General features: G+C 46.2%; 1 protein-coding gene across 1 annotated transcript; it reads right to left on the bottom strand.

Moving 5' to 3' along the window:
* Positions 1-217: 217 nt before the first annotated feature.
* IL6R (interleukin 6 receptor) lies at positions 218-22361 on the bottom strand. Its single transcript, XM_063316821.1, has 10 exons — positions 22154-22361; positions 13658-13906; positions 13372-13492; positions 12603-12781; positions 11752-11912; positions 11462-11609; positions 10849-10892; positions 4777-4855; positions 4401-4497; positions 218-3583 (listed from the first exon to the last, which is right to left on the bottom strand). Exons 1-10 carry the CDS (start codon positions 22260-22262, stop codon positions 3361-3363), a joined length of 1410 nt encoding a protein of 469 aa, XP_063172891.1. The 5' UTR covers positions 22263-22361; the 3' UTR covers positions 218-3360.
* Between the last annotated feature and the right edge of the window lie 484 nt (positions 22362-22845).

The raw sequence follows: 22845 nt of genomic DNA, 5'->3' as shown, positions 1-22845 counted from the left end.
CCCACTTCCGTTCTTGCTATTTATCACACACACACGCACACACACAAAGGAGGAAAACAGATGCATGGTTTCACCACCACTTTCCTCTGGACCTGTCACATTTCCCATCCCCTTCTCAAGATTGCCCAACTGTTTTCTTCCGCTTGAGCATCCTTTCTCACGCTTCAGGGCAGCCCCCGCTTCTAAACCCAGAAGACGACATCTCATGCCACGTGGCCCGGGTACCACAACAAGTTCATTTTATTAAATTAAGGGACAGTCATGCTCACATAGCATCCAAACCAAAGGCCAAACAAAACATTTTGCCACTCTCCTGCCTCAATCTGTGCAAACAGCTCCGTGGCTTTGCTTGCTTTTTCACAGCAGCCCAAATGTCCCCTCTGCCTAATGGCAGGGCCGGCCCTGCGGCCACAAAATCCAGCAGCTGGGAGCGCTGGCACCATTCCCAGCAGGGCATCCCTGATTTTCTTCCAAGGGGTCCTTGGCCCTCTTCACTCCCAAGCAGTCCAGCCAAGCGGTTATGCTGCCACAGACCGAGGACAATTTTGGTAACTTGGATTGATGCAGCCGACAGAATTTGATGTCATGGGTGAGACCGCTTCAGATGACCAGATAAACAGAGGGTCTGACCAACTTTAAAAGTCTCCGGGCATCAGATCAGCCATGCCCCTTTCCTAAGATATTCCATTTCTTCTGCCCATCCTGGTTTTATTCCTTGGTGGACTAGTTGTCTTTAAATATCATGAAATGGCTTTGAAATTCTGCAGGCTCTCTCTTGTGCGTGCCTGTTGGGTTACCTGCCAGCCTTGCGAGGTAGTCCAGACAGGAAGCACACCCAGATGAACTAATTCTACCTTATTGTAAGGCTACATTAACAGGATCCTGCAAGTCTGAAAGTCCAATTCTCCTTCCGTCTCCTTTACAGCCCGAGAAACCAGGGAGGGTCCCTTCTGAGCCTCTTTCTCCACCCATTATGCAGCTGTGGGCTAAGCCCTCTCTTATCTGACCATTCCCTTGGCTGTGCCTCTTCACCCCAAGGTCTTTCCCACATACCATTACACTACCCCAAAGTATCATTTCTTGAAGGAATGGGATGAACTGGTTGACCACAAGATACCCTGGTGTTCAGCTGGATCCTTACCCAACCCTCTTCTGAAAAGTTTCTTATCTAGATAAATCAAGCTCCCTATCCTAGATAAATAATCCTTCTTTCCATCAACCGCACTCATCCCATGAACACATTTAGCAGAGGACCACGGCGTCTTTTCCCAACCAAGTCCCCGCTGAACTGGATCAAATTTTGGGCAACTTTAGTTCCATTGCCCAAAAGTGTGCGGTTTGTCTCCAGGAACATTTAGTGCACCCTGGATTGCAAAACACTCTGATGTAGTCATCCGTCTCAGGCCCAGGGAACAGGGAAGCGAAATGAGCAGCAGCAACAGGCCAGTCTGGAGCCTACCCCCACTTGGGAGGGGTGGGGGCAATTTGCAGCTTCGATTTGCAAACCATAGCCAAGTCTTTAGAGCTTTTTGTCCAAGTCAGAAGCAGCACCTGATGCATTTATCCACTCTCCACTCGGAAAAAAATGCAGCTTGAAGTTTGTTGACTTCCTAAGCGATCGAGATTTTGGGTTTGACTGTGTTGTCATAACTTAAGAGCCCCCCTTCCCAAATTTCTGACGAGCCAAGCAGTGACGTTCAAATAGGTCCTTCAGCAACCTTTGTTCTCTTTCCCACGAAGGAATAACTAATCGGATTTAACTTTCTCAGGCATTGTCTCCCCTCCGTTCATCAATTTCAGCGAGATTTCTATGACAGGGGTCAACCTCCCATTGGATCCACAAAGCCCAAGTTATCGACGGGCATTCAAAAATGCAGAACAGCAGCAGCCAAATAATGCCACACACTGACCTTTGGAAAGAAAGCAAAGGGAAAAACCTCTCTTACACACACACACACACACACACTCTCCTCTGAGCAGCTGTTTTTGCAGAACCAACAGCAGCAGCAAAAAACAGCATCCCGAAAAAAAAAATTAAAGTTTTGTAACGTGGAAGGCAGAAAGTTTCTCTTTAGAGCCAAAAGCTATTTCAGGGGATAATCCACCACTCTCTTCTTGCAATAAAAGGGTGACTGTTCACCCCCATTTCCCTTGACTACAGTGTTTACTTGCAGTGTTTAACGTTGCCCCCCATTCCTAACTCCATGAGATGAGCATCAGAGCACCATAAAGCGTTCCGTGTCTGGCATCACAAATGTGAAATATTTTTAGGAGACGTCTCTGCCAGAAGCTCAGAAAATGTACTGCTGCAATCTCAGAGTCTAAGGCAAGGAAAAGTAAGATTCCCATTGTGTTAGAGGTACAGCCGAGTCTGAACAAGCAGATCCCAATATTTCATTGTCCACATCTGTCATTGTCCACATCTGTCATTGTCCACATCTGTCATTGTCCACATCTGTAAGCAAACCAGCTGTGTTGGTGCTGATCCAAAAGCGGTTTGTTTTCTGTTCTTCCTGATCCCCGTGTTTTTGGAAACATCTTTTTTTTTTTCTGAAAAAGGTATTAAAAAAAACGGGCCTTCTCCAAATTCAGATGAGAGGACAGACTGAACAGCATCCCCTCCCCCCTCGCATCCTTAAAGGGGGAAAGTCAGAGAAAAATTCACATTTTAAGGCCAAAGGAATACCTGAGCTCCCGTTTTGGGTGGGAAGGGTGCCAAATTCATAGGCTGAGGTAGAGTAAGGGGAACAGCAGACGTCTACATTTGGATAATCTGCATAAAAATAAGTGTTTTTAGGGAAATGATGTGTTTTTTAAAAGCAAGGTAGTTTGTTTGGGTTTTTTTTTTGCCCGTGCATCACCGGTAAATGCAGATCGATGCGGAAACAGGATGGGATAGCTTTGGAAAAAGCAGGTGGAAACCGACAAGAAACCGGTAACTGAGGAGGTCTGGAAAATACGTCAAAACTGGCAAGGTCTGGCGATCAGGCGGAAAGTGACAACATCTGGAAAGCGGCTACCTCTTCGAAGGCATTGTGGGACATCATCCACACTTCAGTACTGCAAGCTCTCCATCTTTGACAGCCTTGATGAGACACAGCCTGCAAAAATTGCGGAAAGGAGAACAGCTTCCAACATCTGCCGCATTCCCCATCTTCAGAGGCGCCCGTCTCCAATCCACGGTCCACGGAAGGCAGGTGGCCTTCCAGATACATAGCCCACCTGGAGGTCTTGGGGAGAAATGCTTTGCAATTATTCCAGTGCTGATCCAAAAGGCACCTTTGGGGTGCTGCGAGCCATCAGTGGCTTGGTGAGGTCTAGCGTGGTGCGGCACCCACAGGGTTCTCGTCCCGTGGCCCTTTATTTGGGCAGTAAGAAATAGTCTGCGTTGGAGACGTTGTAAGGGCTGTGGTCTGGGGTTCGCGGGCTGTCGATTGAGCTTTCGCTGAAGGGCGAGGTGGGCGGGGAGAGGAGGGGGGAGGTGCTCATGGGGGGCTCCGGAGACAGAGGCGTCAGGGAATAGGACGGCCCGGGGCTGGGCTTGATTTCTCCAAACGGCGGAATCCCCCACTTCTTCCTGCACCTGTGAAAAACAAGGCACCGTCATGGCGGGGCTGTATTTGCAGCTGGAAAAGGACCTGCCCTTTCTCCAGAGAGGTGAAGGAAGCCAGTCTGGAAGGCAAACTGGGATTGGACCCCAAAGGTTCTTGCTGTTGGGCTTCTTTGGCAAAAGTGGGGTCGGCAACTGGCAGCCCTAATGCTCTGGGCAGCCCTCGGTGAGAGAAGCCTCCTTTGGGTGGGGAGGGAGAGGAGAGGAAGGGAAAAGAGAAATAGGAAGAAGGAAGGAAGGAAGGAAGGAAGGAAGGAAGGAAGGAAGGAAGGAAGGAAGGAAGGAGAGAAAAGGAAGGAAAAAGAGAAAAGGAAGGAAGGAAGGAACGGAGGAAGGAAGGAAGGAAGGAAGGAAGGAAGGAAAAAGAGAAAAGGAAGGAAGGAAGGAGAGAAAAGGAAGGAAAAAGAGAAAAGGAAGGAAGGAAGGGACGGAGGAAGGAAGGAAGGAAGGAAGGAAGGAAAAGTGCCCTGCATCTGACCTGCCCAGGGATCCACCCAGTGAATTCCTGACCCTCAAAACAAACCAAGTTTGCCTCTCCCACCCCACTTCAAACCTGTTTGCCCTGCCACCTCCCCAGGGCCACAACTAGGGTCTGTGTCACCCAGGCAAACATGGATTCCACAATCATTTTGGCGCCCCCCCCCCCCCCCGTTGCGGCCCTGCACCTCCCTCCTATGCTTTCCCCAAACACGGGTCTTCCCTCTTGGACTGCAGATCAGGGAGAAGGGTGTCCCTATCACCCAATCATCAAAACCCACCCTGCCCGCCCCGAAGAAGGATTTCCTCTCACCGGGTCAAGACGACAACCACCAAGGCCAGGCCCAGGGTGATGGTGACCGCCATGATGAGGAACACATGCAGAGGCACCGCCACAGCGTCTTCTCCCACTGGAAGCAAATGACACCAAAAAGACACAGCCGGTGAGGGCTGTTCGGTGAACCCCTTCATCTTCTCCCCTCCTGAGACCTTAATCAGGGCTGAACTCTCCCATAATGCCCTGCATCTTAGTCTTGCTCCAGTGGATTCTGGGAGAGCTGAATGGAGACTGGGAGAGCTGCTGCTCGTATGGCTGCCGGCTTTCTCCGGGAAGATTCCTGCGCTCTTTGTGCAGGGCTCACAAAGTTGGGGTTCCTGTTTGGCGGCCCCCGAGAAAGCCCCACACTTACCGATTGGCTTATCGGTGTGGCCAGAGGGCACAGAGATTGTGGGTGTGAAGGTGCTGGCACTATGTGGGTAAAATGGGACCTGAAAGAGAAGAGAACAAAAGAAGTTGATCTCCCAGCTGTTGAATAACACAGGAATGTTAGGATTCGAACTCCTGGGCTGAAAGAGGCAGCACGTTTTCTGTTTACAGGTAGTCCTCGACTTACGGCCATTCATTTAGCGACTGTTCAAAGTTACAACAGCACTGAAAACAGTGACTTGCGACCAGTCCTCACACTTACGATCGTCACAGCATCCCGGCGGTCACGTGATCAAAATTTGGGCGCTTGGCAACTGGCATGTATTTACTATGGTTGCAATGTCCCAGTGTCACGTGATCACCATTGGTGACCTTCCCAGCCAGCTTCCGACAAGCAAAATCAGTGGGGAACCGCATGATTCATTTAACGACCACTGCGAAAAATGTTGTAAAATCGGGTGCGGTCATGTGATGCCTCACTTAACGACCGCATCGCTTAACGATGAATTTTCTAGTCCCTCCTGTGGTCATAAGTTGAGGAGTACCTCTAATTCATTTGAGTTTTAAAACATCCAGGCTGCCTTTGGTCTAGTGGTTAAGGTGCTGGGCTAGAAACCAGGAGGCTGTGAGTTCTAGTCCCGCCCGAGGCATGAAAGCCGGCTGGGTGACCTTGGCCAGTCCCTCTCTCTCAGCCCAACCCACCTCGCAGGGTTGTTGTTGTGGGGAAAATAGGAGGAGAAAGGAATATTAGGTATGTTCCCTGCCTTGAGTTACTTATAAAAATAATAAAGGCGGGATAGAAAATAAATAAACAAACAATAGACAAATGTTCTCCCTTCACATTGACCATGATGGAATTGCCTTCTCACGGATTATCGGTTTTCTATATGGTAACTTTAGCAAGGCTATTCTAGCACAAAGATGGAAAAACACAGAAATGCCCACAACGGAGGAGTGGATTGTGAAGATGCTACTGTAGAACTTCCAGAAACGGCTGAATTGACCTGTCTGGTTAGGGAAGGAACGATAACTATTTTTATAAGAGCCTGGAAACCCTTTATGGACTTTTTGCTGAAAAGGGGGGGAAAAATGAACGGATGATCTCAGGATTTACTGATTAAAAGGGGCTGTTTACGGGAAGAAGGGAACCATGCTATGTAATTAGGGAGGGTGGAAACGGTCGTAATGGTGTTTGTCACTTCTGCAAAGGAGATGGGAAGTCACTTCCTTAGATACCTTTCTTTGCTTTTTACTGTTTCTCACTTTTATCTGTTCGTATCTTTTTGTTTCTTCTGCCTTTTTTCCTTTACGTTTCTGTAGTTTTTTGATCTTGTATAAAATTCTTTTCCAATAAAAATTAGATAGATAGAGAAAGACAGTAGAAGACAGAAGTTAGAAGACAGAAGACAGACAGACAGACAGACAGGTAGATAGATATAGAAAGATAGATAGATATAGAAGACAGATAGATTAGAAGATATAGATAATAGAGAGAGAGAGATGATAGAAAGATAGATAGATACAGATAGAGAGACAGACAGACAGACAGACAGACACAGATAGATAGATAGAAAGATAGATAGATACAGATAGAGAGACAGACAGACAGACAGACACAGATAGATAGAGATAGATAGATAGATATAGATAGATATAGATAGACAGACAGACAGACAGACACAGATAGATAGATAGATAGATAGATAGATATAGATAGATATAGATAGACAGACAGACAGATATAGATAGATAGAAAGATAGAGATAGATAGATTAGAAGATATAGATAATAGAGATGATAGATAGATAGATAGATAGATAGATAGATAGATAGATAGATAGATAGATAGGTGGACAGAAGGTAGAAGGTAGATAGAAGGTAAATGGATGGATATATAGACAAATGACAGACAGATATCGAAGCGAGAGAAAGAGAGAGAAGAGAGATGATTTTTAGAAATAAAAGAATTGGCTTCTTTCACAGCTGTTGGGCTTAGAGCTCATGCCCTCCAAGTTGCTTAATTGGGGGGGGGGTTAGAGCCCCACACAGCCCAAGGCAGTGCCCAAACCCCTCTGCAACTGCACGACTATGGGGACCGTTTCCATGCAAAGCCCGGGTGCTCCTACCTACAAACCCACACCCGAATTCAGCCCAAACTCCCCAGCTCTTGATCCTGGTTTCCTTTGCACACGCCCCCCGCCCCCCCCCCCGAGAGATGCATTCAAAACCAAGTGACTCCACAGCTCTGCCCGTGCAAACTGAAATTATTTTTATAGAAATGCTTGGTGTGTGACTTTTTTGACCTCTCCTGGGCTAAAGGCTTTCCCAGCATCTGCCCGTGCAAACATGGGAATCCAGGGATGACTCTTCACCCCACCCGCCCTCTCCCTTTCGCCATTTCCAATTTCAAAGCCACTTGGAGGGGAGAAAATAGTTCGGTTGCAACTCGCTTTCAGAAAGGAAAACGGGGAGGGGGGGGCATTCAAATGAGTTTAAGAACGGAAGAGGCAGAAGAACAAGTCAACTGTTTCTCTCTTGAGGGACAGCCCCAAGTTTCTGGCTTGGTCCCTAAATAATTCATAGTTCCTCTTTTTTTTTTTTAACCTGATAGAAGAGAGAAAAAAAAAACGTTGCCAGCCTGCAAGATGGTAGCAGATCTGACATCTACCCTTTTCCCCTTTGGATCATTTTCCATCTCTCTCTCTCTCTCTTTCTCCCTTCCCTTTCCTGGAACGGTCCCAAATCTTGTAGATTATTAAATTTATATGCTGCCCGACGCCCAATGGCATTGTGGTTTATTCGTTCAGTCGCTTCCGACTCTTTGTGGCTTCATGCCAGAGCTTTCTGTCGGTCGTCAACACTGCTAAGAACTTGCCACAATTTGTTATGGTCCACACAGTCAAAGGCTTTAGAATAGTCAATAAAACAGAAATAGGTGTTTTTCTGAAACTCCCTGGCTTTTTCCATTATCCAGCGGATATTGGCAATTGGGTCCCTAGTTCCTCTGCCTTTTCTAAACCCAGCTTGTACATCGGGCAATTCTCGCTCCATGAACTGCTGAAGTCTACCTTGCAGGATCTTGAGCATTACCTTACTGGCATGTGAAATGAGTGCCACTGTTCGATAGTTTGAACATTCTTTAGTGTTTCCCTTTTTTGGTATGGGGATCTAAGTTGATTTTTTCCAATCTGATGGCCATTCTTGTGTTTTCCAAATTTGCTGGCATATAGCATGCATTACCTTGACAGCATCATCTCGCAAGATTTTGAACAGTTCAGCTGGGATGCCGTCATCTCCTGCTGCCTTGTTATTAGCAATGCTTCTTAAGGCCCACTCAACCTCACTCTTCAGGATGTCTGGCTCTAGCTCACTGACCAGACCGTCAAAGCTATCCCCGATATTGTTATCCTTCCTATACAGGTCTTCTGTATATTCTTGCCACCGTTTCTTGATCTCTTCTTCTTCTGTTAGGTCCTTGCCATCTTTGTTTTTGATCATACCCATTTTGGCCTGGAATTTACCTCCGATGTTTCTAATTTTCTGGAAGAGGTCTCTTGTCCTTCCTATTCTATTGTCTTCTTCCACTTCCGCGCATTGCTTGTTTAAAAATAATTCCTTATCTCTTCTGGCTAACCTCTGGAATTTTGCATTTAATTGGGCATATCTCCCCCTATCACTGTTGCCTTTTGCTTTCCTTCTTTCTTGGGCTACTTCTAGTGTCTCAGCAGACAGCCATTTTGCCTTCTTGGTTTTCTCTTTCTTTGGGATGTATTTTGTTGCCGCCTCTTGAACAATGCTGCCAACTTCTATCCATAGTTCTTCCGGGACCCTATCTACTAAGTCCAGTCCCTTAAATCGATTCTTCACCTCCACTGCATATTCCTTAGGGATATTAGTGAGCTCATATCTAGCTGATCTGTGGGTCTTCCCTAATCTCTTTAGTCTGATCCTAAATTGTGCAAGAAGAAGTTCGTGATCAGAACTACAGTCAGCTCCAGGTCTTGTTTTTACCGACTGTATAGATGTCCGCCACCTTTGGCTGCAAAGGATGTAGTCAATCTGATTTCGGTGTTGTCCATCTGTAGTGGCCATTTTATAACAGGACAGTTACACTTTGCGCACTGGCTTTTTATGGAGCATCCGCACAGTCGTACAAGCAAAGCGTTTTATATCCATGTTTTCCATGAATGTTTCTCCGCCTCCTCCTGTCTGTCATTTTTCTATATATCCATCCATCTACCTTCTATCTTCTATCTACCTTCTGTCTACCTTCTATCTATCTGTCTTCTGTCTTCTGTCTTCTGTCTTCTAACTTCTGACTTCTGTCTTCTACTGTCTTTCTCTATATCTATCTAATATCTCTATGTGTGTGCAATGAAATGGTGAAATGAGGGATGAGAAAACAGGAGAGAACCTTGAGATGGCCCTTGAAATTCCAGGTGGAAAGAAATTGGGAGACCAAATGCTTCGTTTGTGCTGCTGTTTATATTGCTTTATCCATGCTAACAAAAAGACCGCTGCAGACCAGGATCAGCCCCAAGGTGAAAAACTCAGGGAAACCTCTCCTTTGTGACCTCCTTTTCTCACTGGAGAACCGTTTCATTTTTTCAATTGTTTCTTTTAAAATTGAAAACAAAGATTCAACTTCAACAGATATTAAGATCAATCGGTGGACCAAAAGAATGACTGAAGTTAGACAATTAAGGGTCAGTATAAGATTGATAAAAGATGGACCGTGCCAAAGTTCATTATTTTGAGGCTATGGAAAAGAATATAAATCTTGGAGTTTAGTGCTAACACTGCCACTGTATTGTTACTTGTAAATGCAAAGGAAGGAAGGAAGGAAGGAAGGAAGGAAGGAAGGAAGGAAGGAAGGAAGGAAGGAAGGAAGGAAGGAAGGAAGGAAGGAAGGAAGGAAGGAAGGAAGGAAGGAAGGAAGGAAGGAAAAGATAGAGAAGGAGGGAAGGAAGGAAAAGAGAAGGAAGGAAGGGAGGGAGGGAGGAAGGGAGGAAGGGAGGGAGGAAAAGATAGAGAAGGAGGGAAGGAAGGAAAGATAGAGAAGGAAGAAAGGAAGGAAAAGAGAAGGAAAGAAAAGAGAAGGAAGGGAGGGAGGGAGGAAGGAAGGAAGGAAGGAAGGAAGGAAGGAAAAGATAGAGAAGGAGGGAAGGAAGGAAAGATAGAGAAGGAAGAAAGGAAGGAAAAGAGAAGGAAGGAAAAGAGAAGGAAGGGAGGGAGGGAGGAAGGAAGGAAGGAAGGAAGGAAGAAAGGAAGGAAAAGAGAAGGGAGGGAGGGAGGGAGGAAAAGATAGAGAAGGAGGGAAGGAAGGAAAGATAGAGAAGGAAGAAAGGAAGGAAAAGAAAAGGAAGGAAGGGAGGGAGGGAGGAAGGGAGGGAGGGAGGAAAAGATAGAGGAGGAGGGAAGGAAGGAAAGATAGAGAAGGAAGAAAGGAAAGAAAAGAAAAGAAAAGAAAAGGAAGGGAGGGAGGGAGGAAGGGAGGAAGGGAGGAAAAGATAGAGAAGGAGGGAAGGAAGGAAAGATAGAGAAGGAAGAAAGAAAGGAAAAGAGAAGGAAGGAAGGAAGGAAGGAAGGAAGGAAGGAAGGAAGGAAGGACAGAAGGAAGAAAGGAAGGAAGGGGAAGGGGAAGGGGAAGGGGAAGGGGAGGGAAGGAAAAGGGAAAAATCTACCAAAATTGGAATAGTTAAGTATTTGGTTTCTGATCTTCTTGATCTTCCTTCAAATTATGTGAAGATGCTAAGCAGCTCTGCCATTTGCAACCCATTTGCAATTTTATGAATAATAGTAATATCTTTTATTATTATTATTATTTATTAATCAAATTTATCACCGCCCATCTCCCAAAAGGGACTCTTTTGCTTTGTTGTTTTCTAACCTGGGCTCCGACTGCAACTTTTACTGCATCTATGGGGCAATTTTAGGGAAAGTAGGAAAGGCAGATGAGAATGATCCTTTTAATGCTGTAGCACCAAAATCTTTCTTAAAAATTCTGGGCATTTTCTTCCTCTGCCAAAAATTATTTTGCATAGGAGTCACTTACCTCTGAACTGTAAAGGGTCGTTTCTGGCTGGGAATCCTGAGGATCTGGAAAGTGAAGGGGTTAGAAGGGAACAGATGAAAGAAAGGTAAGGAGTAATGCCCTTTCTCTCTCTCCCCGGATATTGCTAGAATAAATCAGGCATTTTGCAGGTGGGAAAAAAGATAGAAAGAGGCTTTTTTTTCCAATTTGCTAGTTTCCACACATCCCTGATCCTCCTTCAGAACAGAGTGCATGACATTAATGTGGCTGTGGACATTGGGGGCCCTTAAACACATTGCTAGAGATTCCCAGTGTTATAATCACTCAAAAGCCCACCTTTGCCAACTTAGCATCCCCCAGAAGTGTTGGACTTCAACTCCCAGGATCCTCCAACGACAATGGCGGGGGTGCATCATGGGAGCTGAAGTCCAATCCATCTGGTCTTTGTCGCTGAGCTGGTTACAAAACCAGGTACGTGAATTTATGGAAATCGTTTCTACCCGGCCTTCAACTGCAGAGTTCACCCACAAAGCTCAGAAGAACCAACTCCAGCTGAATGTAAGACGAAACCTCGTGAATACGGCCATTGGCCGGTGTGCAAGACAGGAGGTGTGAATGTGTCCATGGCACCAACCTGACCAGGGAACACCAATGTTTTCTCGGCTCCATTCGCTCCAATTTCCATGGTCAAATTCTTCCCGGCCCCGCACTTGAATGATATGGGGGAAATTTTGCACCGCGTCGACAATGGTGTAGGAGGTCATCCCATGCTTCAGATGGACCTGGAGCGAGAGAAGAATACAGCTGTCACTCCTTCTGTTGACCCTTTTTCAGTCGAAGTGGCTCTTTCACCCCCGAGTGATGCATTTCTTTGCAGAAAAACATCCCACCCATCCCCACGGATTGGAAAAAGGGGAGTCTGACCTCAGAGAACATGCTGGACATCACCACCCGGTAGCGCAGCTGAAACTGGAGGTGGTAATACTTGGTGCCCCACGAATGGGGGTTCTTCCAGGTGACGTGGAGTTTGTGAGGTTCCTTCTCCACGGCGCTCACCCGCACATTTGCCGGGGGATCGGGCCTCACTGCAAGAAAAGGGGATGAGAAAGCAATAGAAAGGGGCCACCCCAAAGCAGGGATGATATCTATGTCGGTCTGATCCTGCCAAGTTTGGGGGCTGGACAACAGCTGGGCTTGCCCTGGCCATAAACTTTCAATGTGCAATCACATCCCAGGCGATTCTTAAAGTAAGACAGATAGATAGATGATAGACAGACGGACAGACGGACGGATAAATGGCAGACAGACAGAGATAGAAAATAGCTAGAGATGATGGATGGATGGATGGATGATAGCAAGAAAGAGAGATGATAGATAGATAGAGATAAATAAATGATAGAGAATGATAGATAGGTAGATGATAGATACAGATGATAGACAGATGTACAGACATACAGATACATGATAAAGAAAGACAGACATATTATAGATGATAGACAGAGATAGGAAATAGCGACAGATGACAGATGACAGATGATAGATAAAAAGAGAGAGAGAAAGAGATGATAGATAGATGATCGATAGATAAATGATAGAGAATGATAGATGGACGATGGAGAGGATAGACAGAGATAGATAGATGATAGATTGATAGATGATAGAGAAAAAATAATGATTGCAATGCCCAATTGATCCAGAGAAGGTTGGGGATGGGGGGGGGGGGAAATTGTCTTCTGTGAATTCCACCCCTGTTGGGTGGAGATGAGCACACTCACACAAAATGTCGATGTGGAAGGATTTCTGGCCCCGCGCAGTCCCTGCCAGGTTGGCCACGCAGATGGACACCAGGAGCAGAACATCTTCTTCATTGTTCAGCCCTTGAATGCGGCAGAAAAATTTCTGGGACCTGCTGTAATAACGGCACTGCTGCCCCGCATGGTTCTCCCCCATGAACCTGTCGGCGGGAAAGGGAAGGTGACGGGCAGGTGACACGAGGTTCAGCACAGGGCAGGAATTAACAGCCATCTCCCACCCCCCATGCGCTGGCGTCCAGTTTGGGGGAGCCCATTTCGGGCAAGGTGCAGCAAGGAGGAGGACGGGGGGACGAGACACCGAGGCCTGAGACGGAAGGAAGGTTTAAGGTTTAACTTTGGAGAAAGAGGATTCTGACGATAGCAGGAGAATTTTCCCAGGACCTGAAAATTAAGTCCTGAGGGAATGGCTGGGGGTGGGGTGGGGGGTTGATAGCAAAACCTCCCTCTTATTCTCCTTGCCCAACCATCCAGACAGAGAGGTTTTGGTTCCCTGCACCAGGTACGGGGTTGGACCGGATGACCTCAAGGCGCATACCAACTCTAGATTTGAGGCTGCGGAATTGTCTCGTCCCAAATTTTGGGCCGCGCGCAATCCCAGCTTTGCAGAGGGTTCTGCCCCAGCTCGGGGCACCCTCAGCTTTCCCGGCTTCCTTCTCCTTTTCCCTCCTGCCTGCGCCGCACCAGCCTTGGCATGACTTGGTCGAGCTGCAGTGCCCCTGCACATACCCACCTTTGCACCCAAAGCGAGGCTTTGGTGTGCGGCGACACGGGGGACGATGGTCTCCACTCACACAGGATATCCTTGACTAAGCTTCTACGGAAACAGGCAAAATCTGGGACCTGGGGAGGTTCTGGAAAGGGGGAGAAGCCATTACTGTCCCAGGAGCGGGGGAAGCACTCTGCACTTGCTCAGAAGCCCAGAGCGCAAGGCCCAGGGCCATGAGAGGGCAGAAGCCAGGCGCCAAAGAACAGCAATGCAACCAGAGCAGGCACAACTGGAGGATTAAAACGCTCACCTTCGACTATCAACCGCAGGGTGTGGAGACGACGGCTGCCCTTGGAGCAGCTGTAAGAGCCCGAATGGTTGTGATGGACGGAGGGCAGAAAAAGACTCGCGTTGGGGGAGTCCCACCCAGCAGGAGGGGAAGAGAGGGGCCGTCCTTCAAACTTCCAGCACAGCAGGGTCCGGTTTCCGAGCTCCCCTTCCGGGCAGGGCAGAGTAATGTTTGAGCCCAGCGGCGCAACAATGGCACCGGGTGGTGGAACTGCAAAATTAATAAAATAATAAATAAAATAAAATAAAATAGAAACTATAAATTAAAATAGAAAATATAAATAGAATAAAATTAAATTAAATAGAAAATATAAATTAAATAGAATAAAATAAAATAAAAAGAAGAGAAGAGAAGAGAAAAGAAGAGAATACTGAAAAGTAAAATAATAAAAGGGAAGGAGAAGGAGAAGGAGAAGGAGAAGGAAAAAGAAAAAGAAAAAGAAAAAGAAAAAGAAAAAAGGAGAGAGAGAAGGGGATGAAGATCTGCCATTACTTGGATCTCATTACATTTTATATTTATTTATTGATATTGATATTTATGGATTAATGATATTATTTATGATTTTATTGAATTTTAAACTGTTTTACTGTGAACTGCCCAGAGTCCCCCGTATGAGGGAGATGGGCGGTGATAGAAAATATGCTAAATAAATAAATAAAAATAGATGGAGGAGGAGGAGGAGAAGGGAATATTATCTATACTACCATTATAGATGATGTATAATATTATTGCGGATTGTCTATTATAATAGACACGGGAGTATTATCTCTTAATAACAGATTGAGAAGATGGCAAAATCAAAAGGCTCACGGCGGTGCACGGCGTTCGAAGCATCCTAAAACTACCCAGCCAGCTACAGAAATATTAGCGCATTGGAGAAATAAACAAGAAGCTTTCAAAACTTCGGACCTGGGGAATTCTGGACGAGATAAGCCTTTGCTGAGTGGGAAGACCGCATTATACGATCAAAATCTGCGTTTAAGGGCAAGCAAGGTCAAAAGGCAACTGGGAGGGCCTGGAACATTTCCAGAGGTTTGCTTGGAATCTCCAAGTTGCATTTTTGCATCGTTCGCTGTAAAATAAAGCTGCTGTTCACTTCCTCCATCAGGTAAACCAGGAGGTGTTTGAGTTATTCTTCTGTTTGGAAATGCCCTTGAATTCATCTTGTATAACCTTTTTCACCCCGCCAGAGAAAATATGGGCTTTGGAGTACGCTATTTTCCAGTCTGGTCAATTATTTTGAGCAGAGGGATCTGTACTGTTGGACTTTTAATAATAAGGAATAATTTTATTAATTAATCAATGAATCGTATCCAAAACAATGGGCATCAGCCGCAATCACATAAGATAAAATAAGATAAAATGCAGCATGGTAAGGTAAAAGGGTAAGTTTTTCTGGTTTGGGTTTTGTTGTTTCTGTTTTCGTTGTATACACAGGTAGTCCTCACTTAATGACCATTCATTTAGTGATAGTTCAGAGTTATGACAGTGCTGGAAAACCGACTTGGACTGGTCCTCACACTTACAACCGTCACAGCATCCCCACAGTCACATGAACACGATTTGGGCTCTTGGCAACCAGTTCACATTCAGGACCATCCCAGTGTCCTGTGGTCACATGATCACCATTTTTGACCTTCCCAGCCAGCTTCTGGCAAGCAAAATCAATGGGGTACTGTGTGATTCACTTAACAACCACCACAAAAAAGGCTGTAAAATCAGGTCAGATTCATTTAATGTCCCCTTTGCTTAGCAACCAAACTTCCAGTCCCAACTGTGGTCATTAAGTGAGGACTACCTGTATTGTTTTTATTGCTGGGTTGTAAGCTGCTCAGAATTTGGATTTCAGATTAATTAATTCATTCATTCATTCAATTGATGTAGCCACCAACTCACTTTTATGTGACTCTAGGCGGCTCACCATAAAATAAACAAAAAACATAAAATGCACAATATAAGAAACAAAAGAGGGGCAGCTGTATATGTGCTTTAAATAAATAAAATTAAATAAAAAGATAAAATTGAATTTTTTTATTGGTTTTGGGCTTGGGGTGAGGGGAATATTTGTGTATCTATCCTTCAAGGTCCCTTTTACTCATTGCTGATGTAGCTTGTATGTTTTTCCAGCTTGTTGCAAGCCACTTTAAGGTTGCTTGTTTTTCTTCCCTTTGTTACAAGAAAACCCATTAAAGTTTTTCTCCAAAACAATCAAGCCAACAAAAGCTTCCAAATAAACAGCAAAAAACAAAACGGACGAGCCAAAACATCGCTGTCATCGGCAGTATGAAAAATAGACGTTGGCAGCCAACAGGAAAGGCCAGCTTTAATCCAACAAGTATTGATGTTTGCATAAAACCATTTTTGCAAAAGCGTGCATCAACGTTTCATTTTTCTGCAAGAATCTGGATGTGAACTCAGCTTTGGTCATTTTGGCCCACCGGTCAGGGCATGAGCTCCTGAATTTCTGCACGATACAAAGGCTTTCATCGACAGAGGGTCTCAGACCTAGGTTCCTAGTTAAGACACAGTTCTGAGTGCATCATTGAATGGAGTGGCAGGGAGTTCCGCAGGCCCTGACCTCCCTTGTTTAAACAAAGCAGTTGATGCTTCTTAAATATATTTACCGGTTCATGTTTCCAGGGGGTTCTAGGAATTGCTTTCACTGATGTCCACAAACGTGGCCTTGGGCCTCTTCCCACACCAGCTCCCCCCTCTAACCTTGTTCTTTTCCCGTTGCTATGAGTGACTCTGCTGTTTTTTTGTCAATATTTGCTCTCAGAGCCAAGCACAGCTGAAATGGCCAGACCTCACCAAAGGTTACAAACCGGCCAAAGTTAATTAAGCTACTTAGCTGCCTTCTGGGCACGTGGGGCTGTCACTGCAAAACGCTGAAATAAATAAAGTGCAGCTTTTCGGCTTTCAGCCAGCCAGCTGGCTGGGCCCTTTTGAACGGACTCCACTCCGCGCCCCCATCCCCGTCCTTCCTTCTTCATTTCTTTCTCTGTTGTTTTCTCTACGCTCTGCCCTTGGCGCCTAGAATATATTTTGGTTTGTTTGATTCTGCTGTCTAGAAGACTGTTTTGGTCTCATTTGATATTTTTATCTGTTTTTATGTTTTTTTTCTAGTTTTGCATGCTGCCCAGAGTCCGTTGGAGTTGGGCGGCTAATAAATTCAAATACATAAATATATATTTTTTTCCCTTTAGGAGTTTCCCTCTTTTTCTACTTCTGTCAAACTGGGGCATTCCTCTGATGGGGTGGTTTGCACCCATTTTGCCACCGAAAGAGCCCCCGTCAGCAAGCAGCCAGCAGAATCCGATAAAATGAAAAAGGCTAATGATCAATAGGAATCTAAAGACGACCGTGGCAGAAAACGCAGGCTGTTAAGTTTGCTAAGAATAAATGTACCCATCCTGTGAGACAGCCCCTGGGGATAATACGAAATCAAACAGATCAGATTTCAGGAATAGCGATTAGCGAATCCTTATTGGTTTCCGGGCTGCTGAACAGTAATCAATTTAGGAAAAGGTCATGGCAGAATAGCAGGCCGTTCCTGCAAGGTGGATATCTTTTTGCCAAATCTGGCATTGGATTAAAGGTTAACAGCTGAAAGGCAAGGCTCACTCCTCTCCCGATGCGGCCTCTCCACCGGGCCCTGCCAAGAACAACGGTACCCAGCAGGACAAATTCACGGATCGCTGCTAATCCCTCTGCTTACGTCGTTGGGTGGACGCCTCTTTTAACGCAGCCTGCCTGAAGCTGGGCCAAGGTGTGAATCAGCAGGGTGATCCATGGCTGGCTTAATCGTGGTTTGCGGAATGCAGCAAGGTCGGCTGCAGGCAGCGTTGTGGCATGCCACAGGCTGGGGTTGAGCAGCCACAGCGGCTGGAGTGCTTGAAACCACGAAGGCAGGCAGCCTGATCTGCCTTGCAGGGAGGGAGGAAGGAAGGAAGGAATTTTGGATTTGAATTTTGGATACATTCTTAGGCTTGTCAGAATTGCATTTGCTAGCCTGTTGGAATGAATTCTGGAGTGATACCCATGTATGAATACACGGATGATGGGGTGATGATGGTGATGATGGAGGAGGAGGTGGTGAGATGATGAAGAAGGAGGAGGAGGAGGAGGAGAGATGATGATGATGATGATGGACGAGAAGAAGGAGGTGATGATGATGGAGGGGGAGAAGAGGAGGAGGAGGAGGAAGGCTATTCCTTCAGTATGAGCTACCACACAGACTTCGCAGACCAGTAACTGGTGTGCTGAACTGTGAAGTGTGTTGAACTCCCATTGTCCCCAGCCCCATGGCAAAGCATGATGGGGAGCGCAGTCCAACACACCCTGCGGAGCCACCAGCCCCTCTCCACGCCCTCCGATGAACGAGGGGTTCTGGGCAGGGGTGCCTCCGTGTATCCAGGTCAGCCAAGAAAACAAAGCAATAGACCACCACCCAACCCAACCCAGACTTCTCACTCGAGGCACAAAGGACCAGGCTCAAAGCATCCCATTTTGCACACTTAAGGCGAAGACCCGGCTCTCTGGAGGAGGCTCGGATGCCGGGAAAGGTGGAAGGAAGGAGAAGCAGAGGAGGACCAGCAGCTGAGTGGCCAAACCCAGTTTCAGCGGCGTCCGGTGGAAGTCTTTAAAGTCCAGATTGGGGACTGATCCTTCTGGAGAAAATCTGTCTCTGTGGTTGCAAAGAGTTTTTGGCACATCATCAACGCATTGTCCATGCTGCACGTAATTTTCACCGGCACACAAACACACACACCCACGCACAAAGGGTCCAAAATCATTTTGGTACGGACTGAAATGCCCTCAGACCCAGGCTGGTGAGCCAACCAAGGCTGTTCACGCTTAGTGATCAGTCGAGGCTGAGATGGATCACACCTGAAAGCCAGTTTTCTGCCCAGCAGCCGCTTTTCCCCTTAATGGGACGGTTGGGCCCAGCATCAGCTGCCAACAGATGCCGGGCTATGGTAAGTATGTGTGCGTGTGTGCGTGAGATCAATCAGCTCTTCACCCTTCTCAATGTGAAGGCGATGAGGCCTACTCACCCCAAATGGACACCCATAATGTGTTTCCTCCAGGAGGGGCCTCCAGGAATACTCCAACACCCATCATCTGCAGCCGGGGGTGTGCGTTTTATACCCCAACACAACTGAAGGGCCCCTACGTGGGCAAGAGTACATTACAGGATGACCAAACGGGTCATCCCAAAATGGAACGGTACAGTATTGCCTATCCCAGTCTCAGCTGTCTTTGGAACTGCCTGCCACTATAAGGAAGGAAAGGAGAGCAGGGAAATTCTGTCCAGAGATATTCACTGGACCACTTAAGAGTTGAGCCTGGGAGATGGGGTGATATATGAAATACTGCTCCAATTTTCTGTCTTTTTTCCCCCAATTGTTGCATGTATGTATATACATATGTATATATAATTTTTTTAATTATATAAATATATATATATATATATATATATTTAAAAGTTTTAAATATATATATATATATATAATATTTAATATTTATATATTTATAAATATATATTAAATGCAACAAATATTAAATATATATTAAATAATTTTTAACATATATTTAATATTTATTAAAATATTAAAACAACGTTTATTTAAATGTTTATTAAAATATTTAAACATAACTTTTTAAAAACAAGGTAGGAACTAATAGAAGCTAATCTAAAGAAGACGAGAGAAAAAGAAAGGAAGCCAGGAGAAAGCACCAAGTGCAAGAACGGGGGGAAAAAGTTAAGGAAAAATAGAAAGAAAAAAAATACAAAGCTTCTGACCTCCTTCCCAGCGGTTATAAGCACAATTATATTTTGACCTCTCTCTCTAAAGTCACATCATGAGTCTCTTCTTTCTATAATCTATCCTGCCTGATCCTCAAAACCATAAAGCGCATGTTCTTTTTTTTCCCCATTTTTATGCAAAAAGCCCATCAGGGGTTTCCAGTCACCAGTCAATGTAGACATTGTCTTTTCTCTAATCGAAGAAGTTAGTTTGTCCGGCTCAGCAAGAGCTGTCAATTTCACCAACCGTTCCTCTGTCGCGGGGATTTTTATTTTTTTAATTTTCGTTTATGTTCACCAGAAAACAAGAAAAAGAAAGCAGAACATTGGGGCTGAAGAAGAACAACAAAAAAGTCTAAATGGCATTTTTCCCTTCTGCCTCCTCGCTTCCTCTTTCTGTTTTTCTGAGGGGTAGATTCAAGTCTGAAAAGCATAGACAGAGGAAGGGGTGCTAGGAGGAATCCGAATTTTTTTGGAAATAATCTTCCTCTGGAACAGCCACAATGTTGCTTGATTTGCTTTGGCGCTGTTGAGTTGCCCAAACCATGTTTTAGCGTAATCCTTTAACCCCCCAAAACCAGGTTTAGCCCCTGCTAACCCACAGCTTTAGAGGCCTGCCTGAAATTTAAGCCGGTATTTCTGTCGGATGCCTAACCGGATCAGCCACACAGGAGCCTTTTCGGGGTGAAGGGAAGCAGAGTGGATCTGGGAGGCTAAAAATTCAGTTCCAAAAGGGTGCTGTCAAAGGCTGCACAGGAGTGAGATAGACTCTGAGGGATGCTGGAAGCTCTCCCAGTGCAGCTCCCCTCCCTCAATCCTTCAGCTTCTCCCCTTCCACGCATTAACTCCCCACCACACACACACACTGAGCAAAGCCTCTCAAAGTCCAAGGGCTGGTTCCCAAAACACGAACTGCAAATCCCGTTTGCAAATTTCATTCTGCCCTGGATCCTCTCTCCCTCAACAATCCCCCCCTTTTTTCCCCTGATTCCCCAAGATTCCTCTTCTGCCTCTCCCCTCTCTCCCAAAAGGACAGAAGAGCCCACCCACCCCCGTTTAAAACAAAGGGGGTGTCAGCCCTTCACCCCAACGGCGAGATGGCAACGGTGCCAACAAATCCCGGATTAACGATTGCACCATACGGTGTGGTGCAGCCCCGCTGGATTATTGAACCAAGATTCTTTCCTGCACCTGCAATAACTATTTTATAGGGGGGCATGCTAGGAGCCCTCCTGTACCCCAAACTGGATCATGCGGAAGAGGCAGCGATGGGGGGAAAGGCCCAAAGCGGTTGACCTCCGTGCCAACATTTACAGCAGAAAAGAAAACAGAAGTTTCAGCATCACTCATTTTTCTGCCTCGCCAGCTATTTGCTTGAAACTGTCTTCCCTTAGTTCCTGTTGCTTCCTCTCCCCCCCTGCCCAAACCCTGAGTTCGCTCCATCTCGGTCCAGTCCGGCTACCCCCCCGTCTTCCTTAACCATCAAGTTCTGTTTCAGTGAAATCTCCCCATCGGCCGGCCAACCGCTCGCTAAATTCAGTTCCCTATCAGAGGCCGATTTTGTTCTGGAGGCAGAACTAGTTGTTTTCCCCTTCCCTTGTTTTGATTTCTCCTTTCTAAACTTTCTTTCAGCCCAGACACCTACTGCACCTTCTTTTACCAGAAGCTTATGCCGATATAAGCTTCCTCATCTTGTCTTACATCGTTTACAACAGCCCTGTGAGGTGGGGCAGGTTAGGGATCACAAACCATTCCCAAGTTCCTTCCTTCTTCCCTCCTTCTGTCTTTCCTTCTTTCCTTTTTTCTTTCTCCTTCCTTCCTTCCTTCCCTCCCTCCCCCTTCTCCTTCCTTCGTTTCCCTACCTGCCCTCTTTCCTTCCCTCCCTTCCCTTCTTATATTCTTTCCTTTCCTTCCCTTTCCTTCTTTCCTTCCCTCCCTTCCTTATATTCCTTCCTTCCTTCCTTCCTTCCTTCCTTCTTCCCTCCTTCTGTCTTTCCTTCTTTCCTTTTTTCTTTCTCCTTCCTTCCTTCCTTCCTTCCCTCCCTCCCCCTTCTCCTTCCTTCGTTTCCCTACCTGCCCTCTTTCCTTCCCTCCCTTCCCTTCTTATATTCTTTCCTTTCCTTCCCTTTCCTTCTTTCCTTCCCTCCCTTCCTTATATTCCTTCCTTCCTTCCTTCCTTCCTTCCTTCTTCCCTCCTTCTGTCTTTCCTTCTTTCCTTCCCTCCCTTCCCTTCTTATATTCTTTCCTTTCCTTTCCTTTCCTTCCCTTTCCTTCTTTCCTTCCCTCCCTCCCTCCCTTCCTTCCTTCCTTCCTTCGTGTCTTTAATCACTTCTCTTCCTCCCTCTAGCACACACAGACCCACATCCCACCATTTCTCAAAGCGGCGCGCATAGTTCATGTCCCGTCCCCTTTCTGTTCTCACAACTGGGAGAAGCTACCAGAAATGTAAAACTGCCAGGCAGGCAGCTGAGAGCGAGACGCTGACCCACATTCACCCCTGAACCTAACAACAAATTCCTTTCCTTGAACTCCCCCAACTCTATTTCTCGGTGGAAAAACATGCGTGTGCACACCATCGGAAAGAGTGGCACAACGCTTTAATCGTCTGTCCTTACACGCACCCAGAGCGCAACTCTGAATTGTCTCACCTGGCTGCACACACGGGATTGTGGGGTCCATGAAGCTGGCGGTGGCCACAATGATGTGGGTTATCAGGGAGGCACAAGCCAGCCACATGATGCCAAGGGAATGCCACATGTCCCCAGGACTCTTGCCAGAGCCTCTGAGACCTTGTTCAGCCTTTTCTTGACGTCCCGGTAGTAAAGCAGCATTTGAGGAACTCCCTTAGGCCTTGGCTGTTAGCTAGCAAATGCCTCTCCGGATTGTGAAAGCAGGTGGAGAGGTTGAGCAATGGGGAGGAGCTGGAAGGATGTGGGTCAGGAGGGGGGAGTGGGTGGGGGAAAAAACACAAGGGCTGCGTACAAAAATACATGATGCGCCTTTTTTCCCCCTGCACCAGCTCTTTCTCTTTCAAAAGAAACTGCTTTTGAAATCTGATTGCCAACTAGCCGAGAGTGGCCTGCAAAAAATCAGGGGAGTTCTCTTAAGTGTATAGGTGGTGTGGGGAGGGGGGCAGCCCAGGAATAATATCAACAAATAGCCCCACACTATAGGGAAGAGCGCAGATGTGTTTCGGGGTAGGCAGCGCTTTTAGGTCGCTCGAGTGAGTGAGCCAAGCTGCGACAGGCGTTGCTTTCCTGCAGCTCGGCAACATCCGGGCGGTCCCCTCTCTATTTTCCTCTATTTTAGAAAAAGCGATGAGATGCATTACGGGTTTTCC

The sequence above is a fragment of the Candoia aspera genome, chromosome 17, assembly GCF_035149785.1.
Source record: "Candoia aspera isolate rCanAsp1 chromosome 17, rCanAsp1.hap2, whole genome shotgun sequence".
NCBI classification, from domain to species: Eukaryota; Metazoa; Chordata; class Lepidosauria; order Squamata; family Boidae; genus Candoia; species Candoia aspera.
Note: the sequence above shows the minus strand (reverse complement) of the source record. Positions and strands in the feature narration are given on the sequence as shown.

What these genes read in the sequence shown, in the direction of transcription:
- IL6R (XM_063316821.1), bottom strand. Translation starts at nt 22,262, where the DNA reads ATGTGGCATTCCCTTGGCATCATGTGGCTGGCTTGTGCCTCCCTGATA. An exon ending in CGACCCTTTACAGTTCAGAG is followed by an intron (nt 4,856 to 10,848) that starts GTAAGTGACTCC and finishes CTTCTCTTTCAG; the next exon opens with GTCCCATTTTACCCACATAG. An exon ending in GTGGTTGTCGTCTTGACCCG is followed by an intron (nt 3,584 to 4,400) that starts GTGAGAGGAAAT and finishes TGTTTTTCACAG; the next exon opens with GTGCAGGAAGAAGTGGGGGA.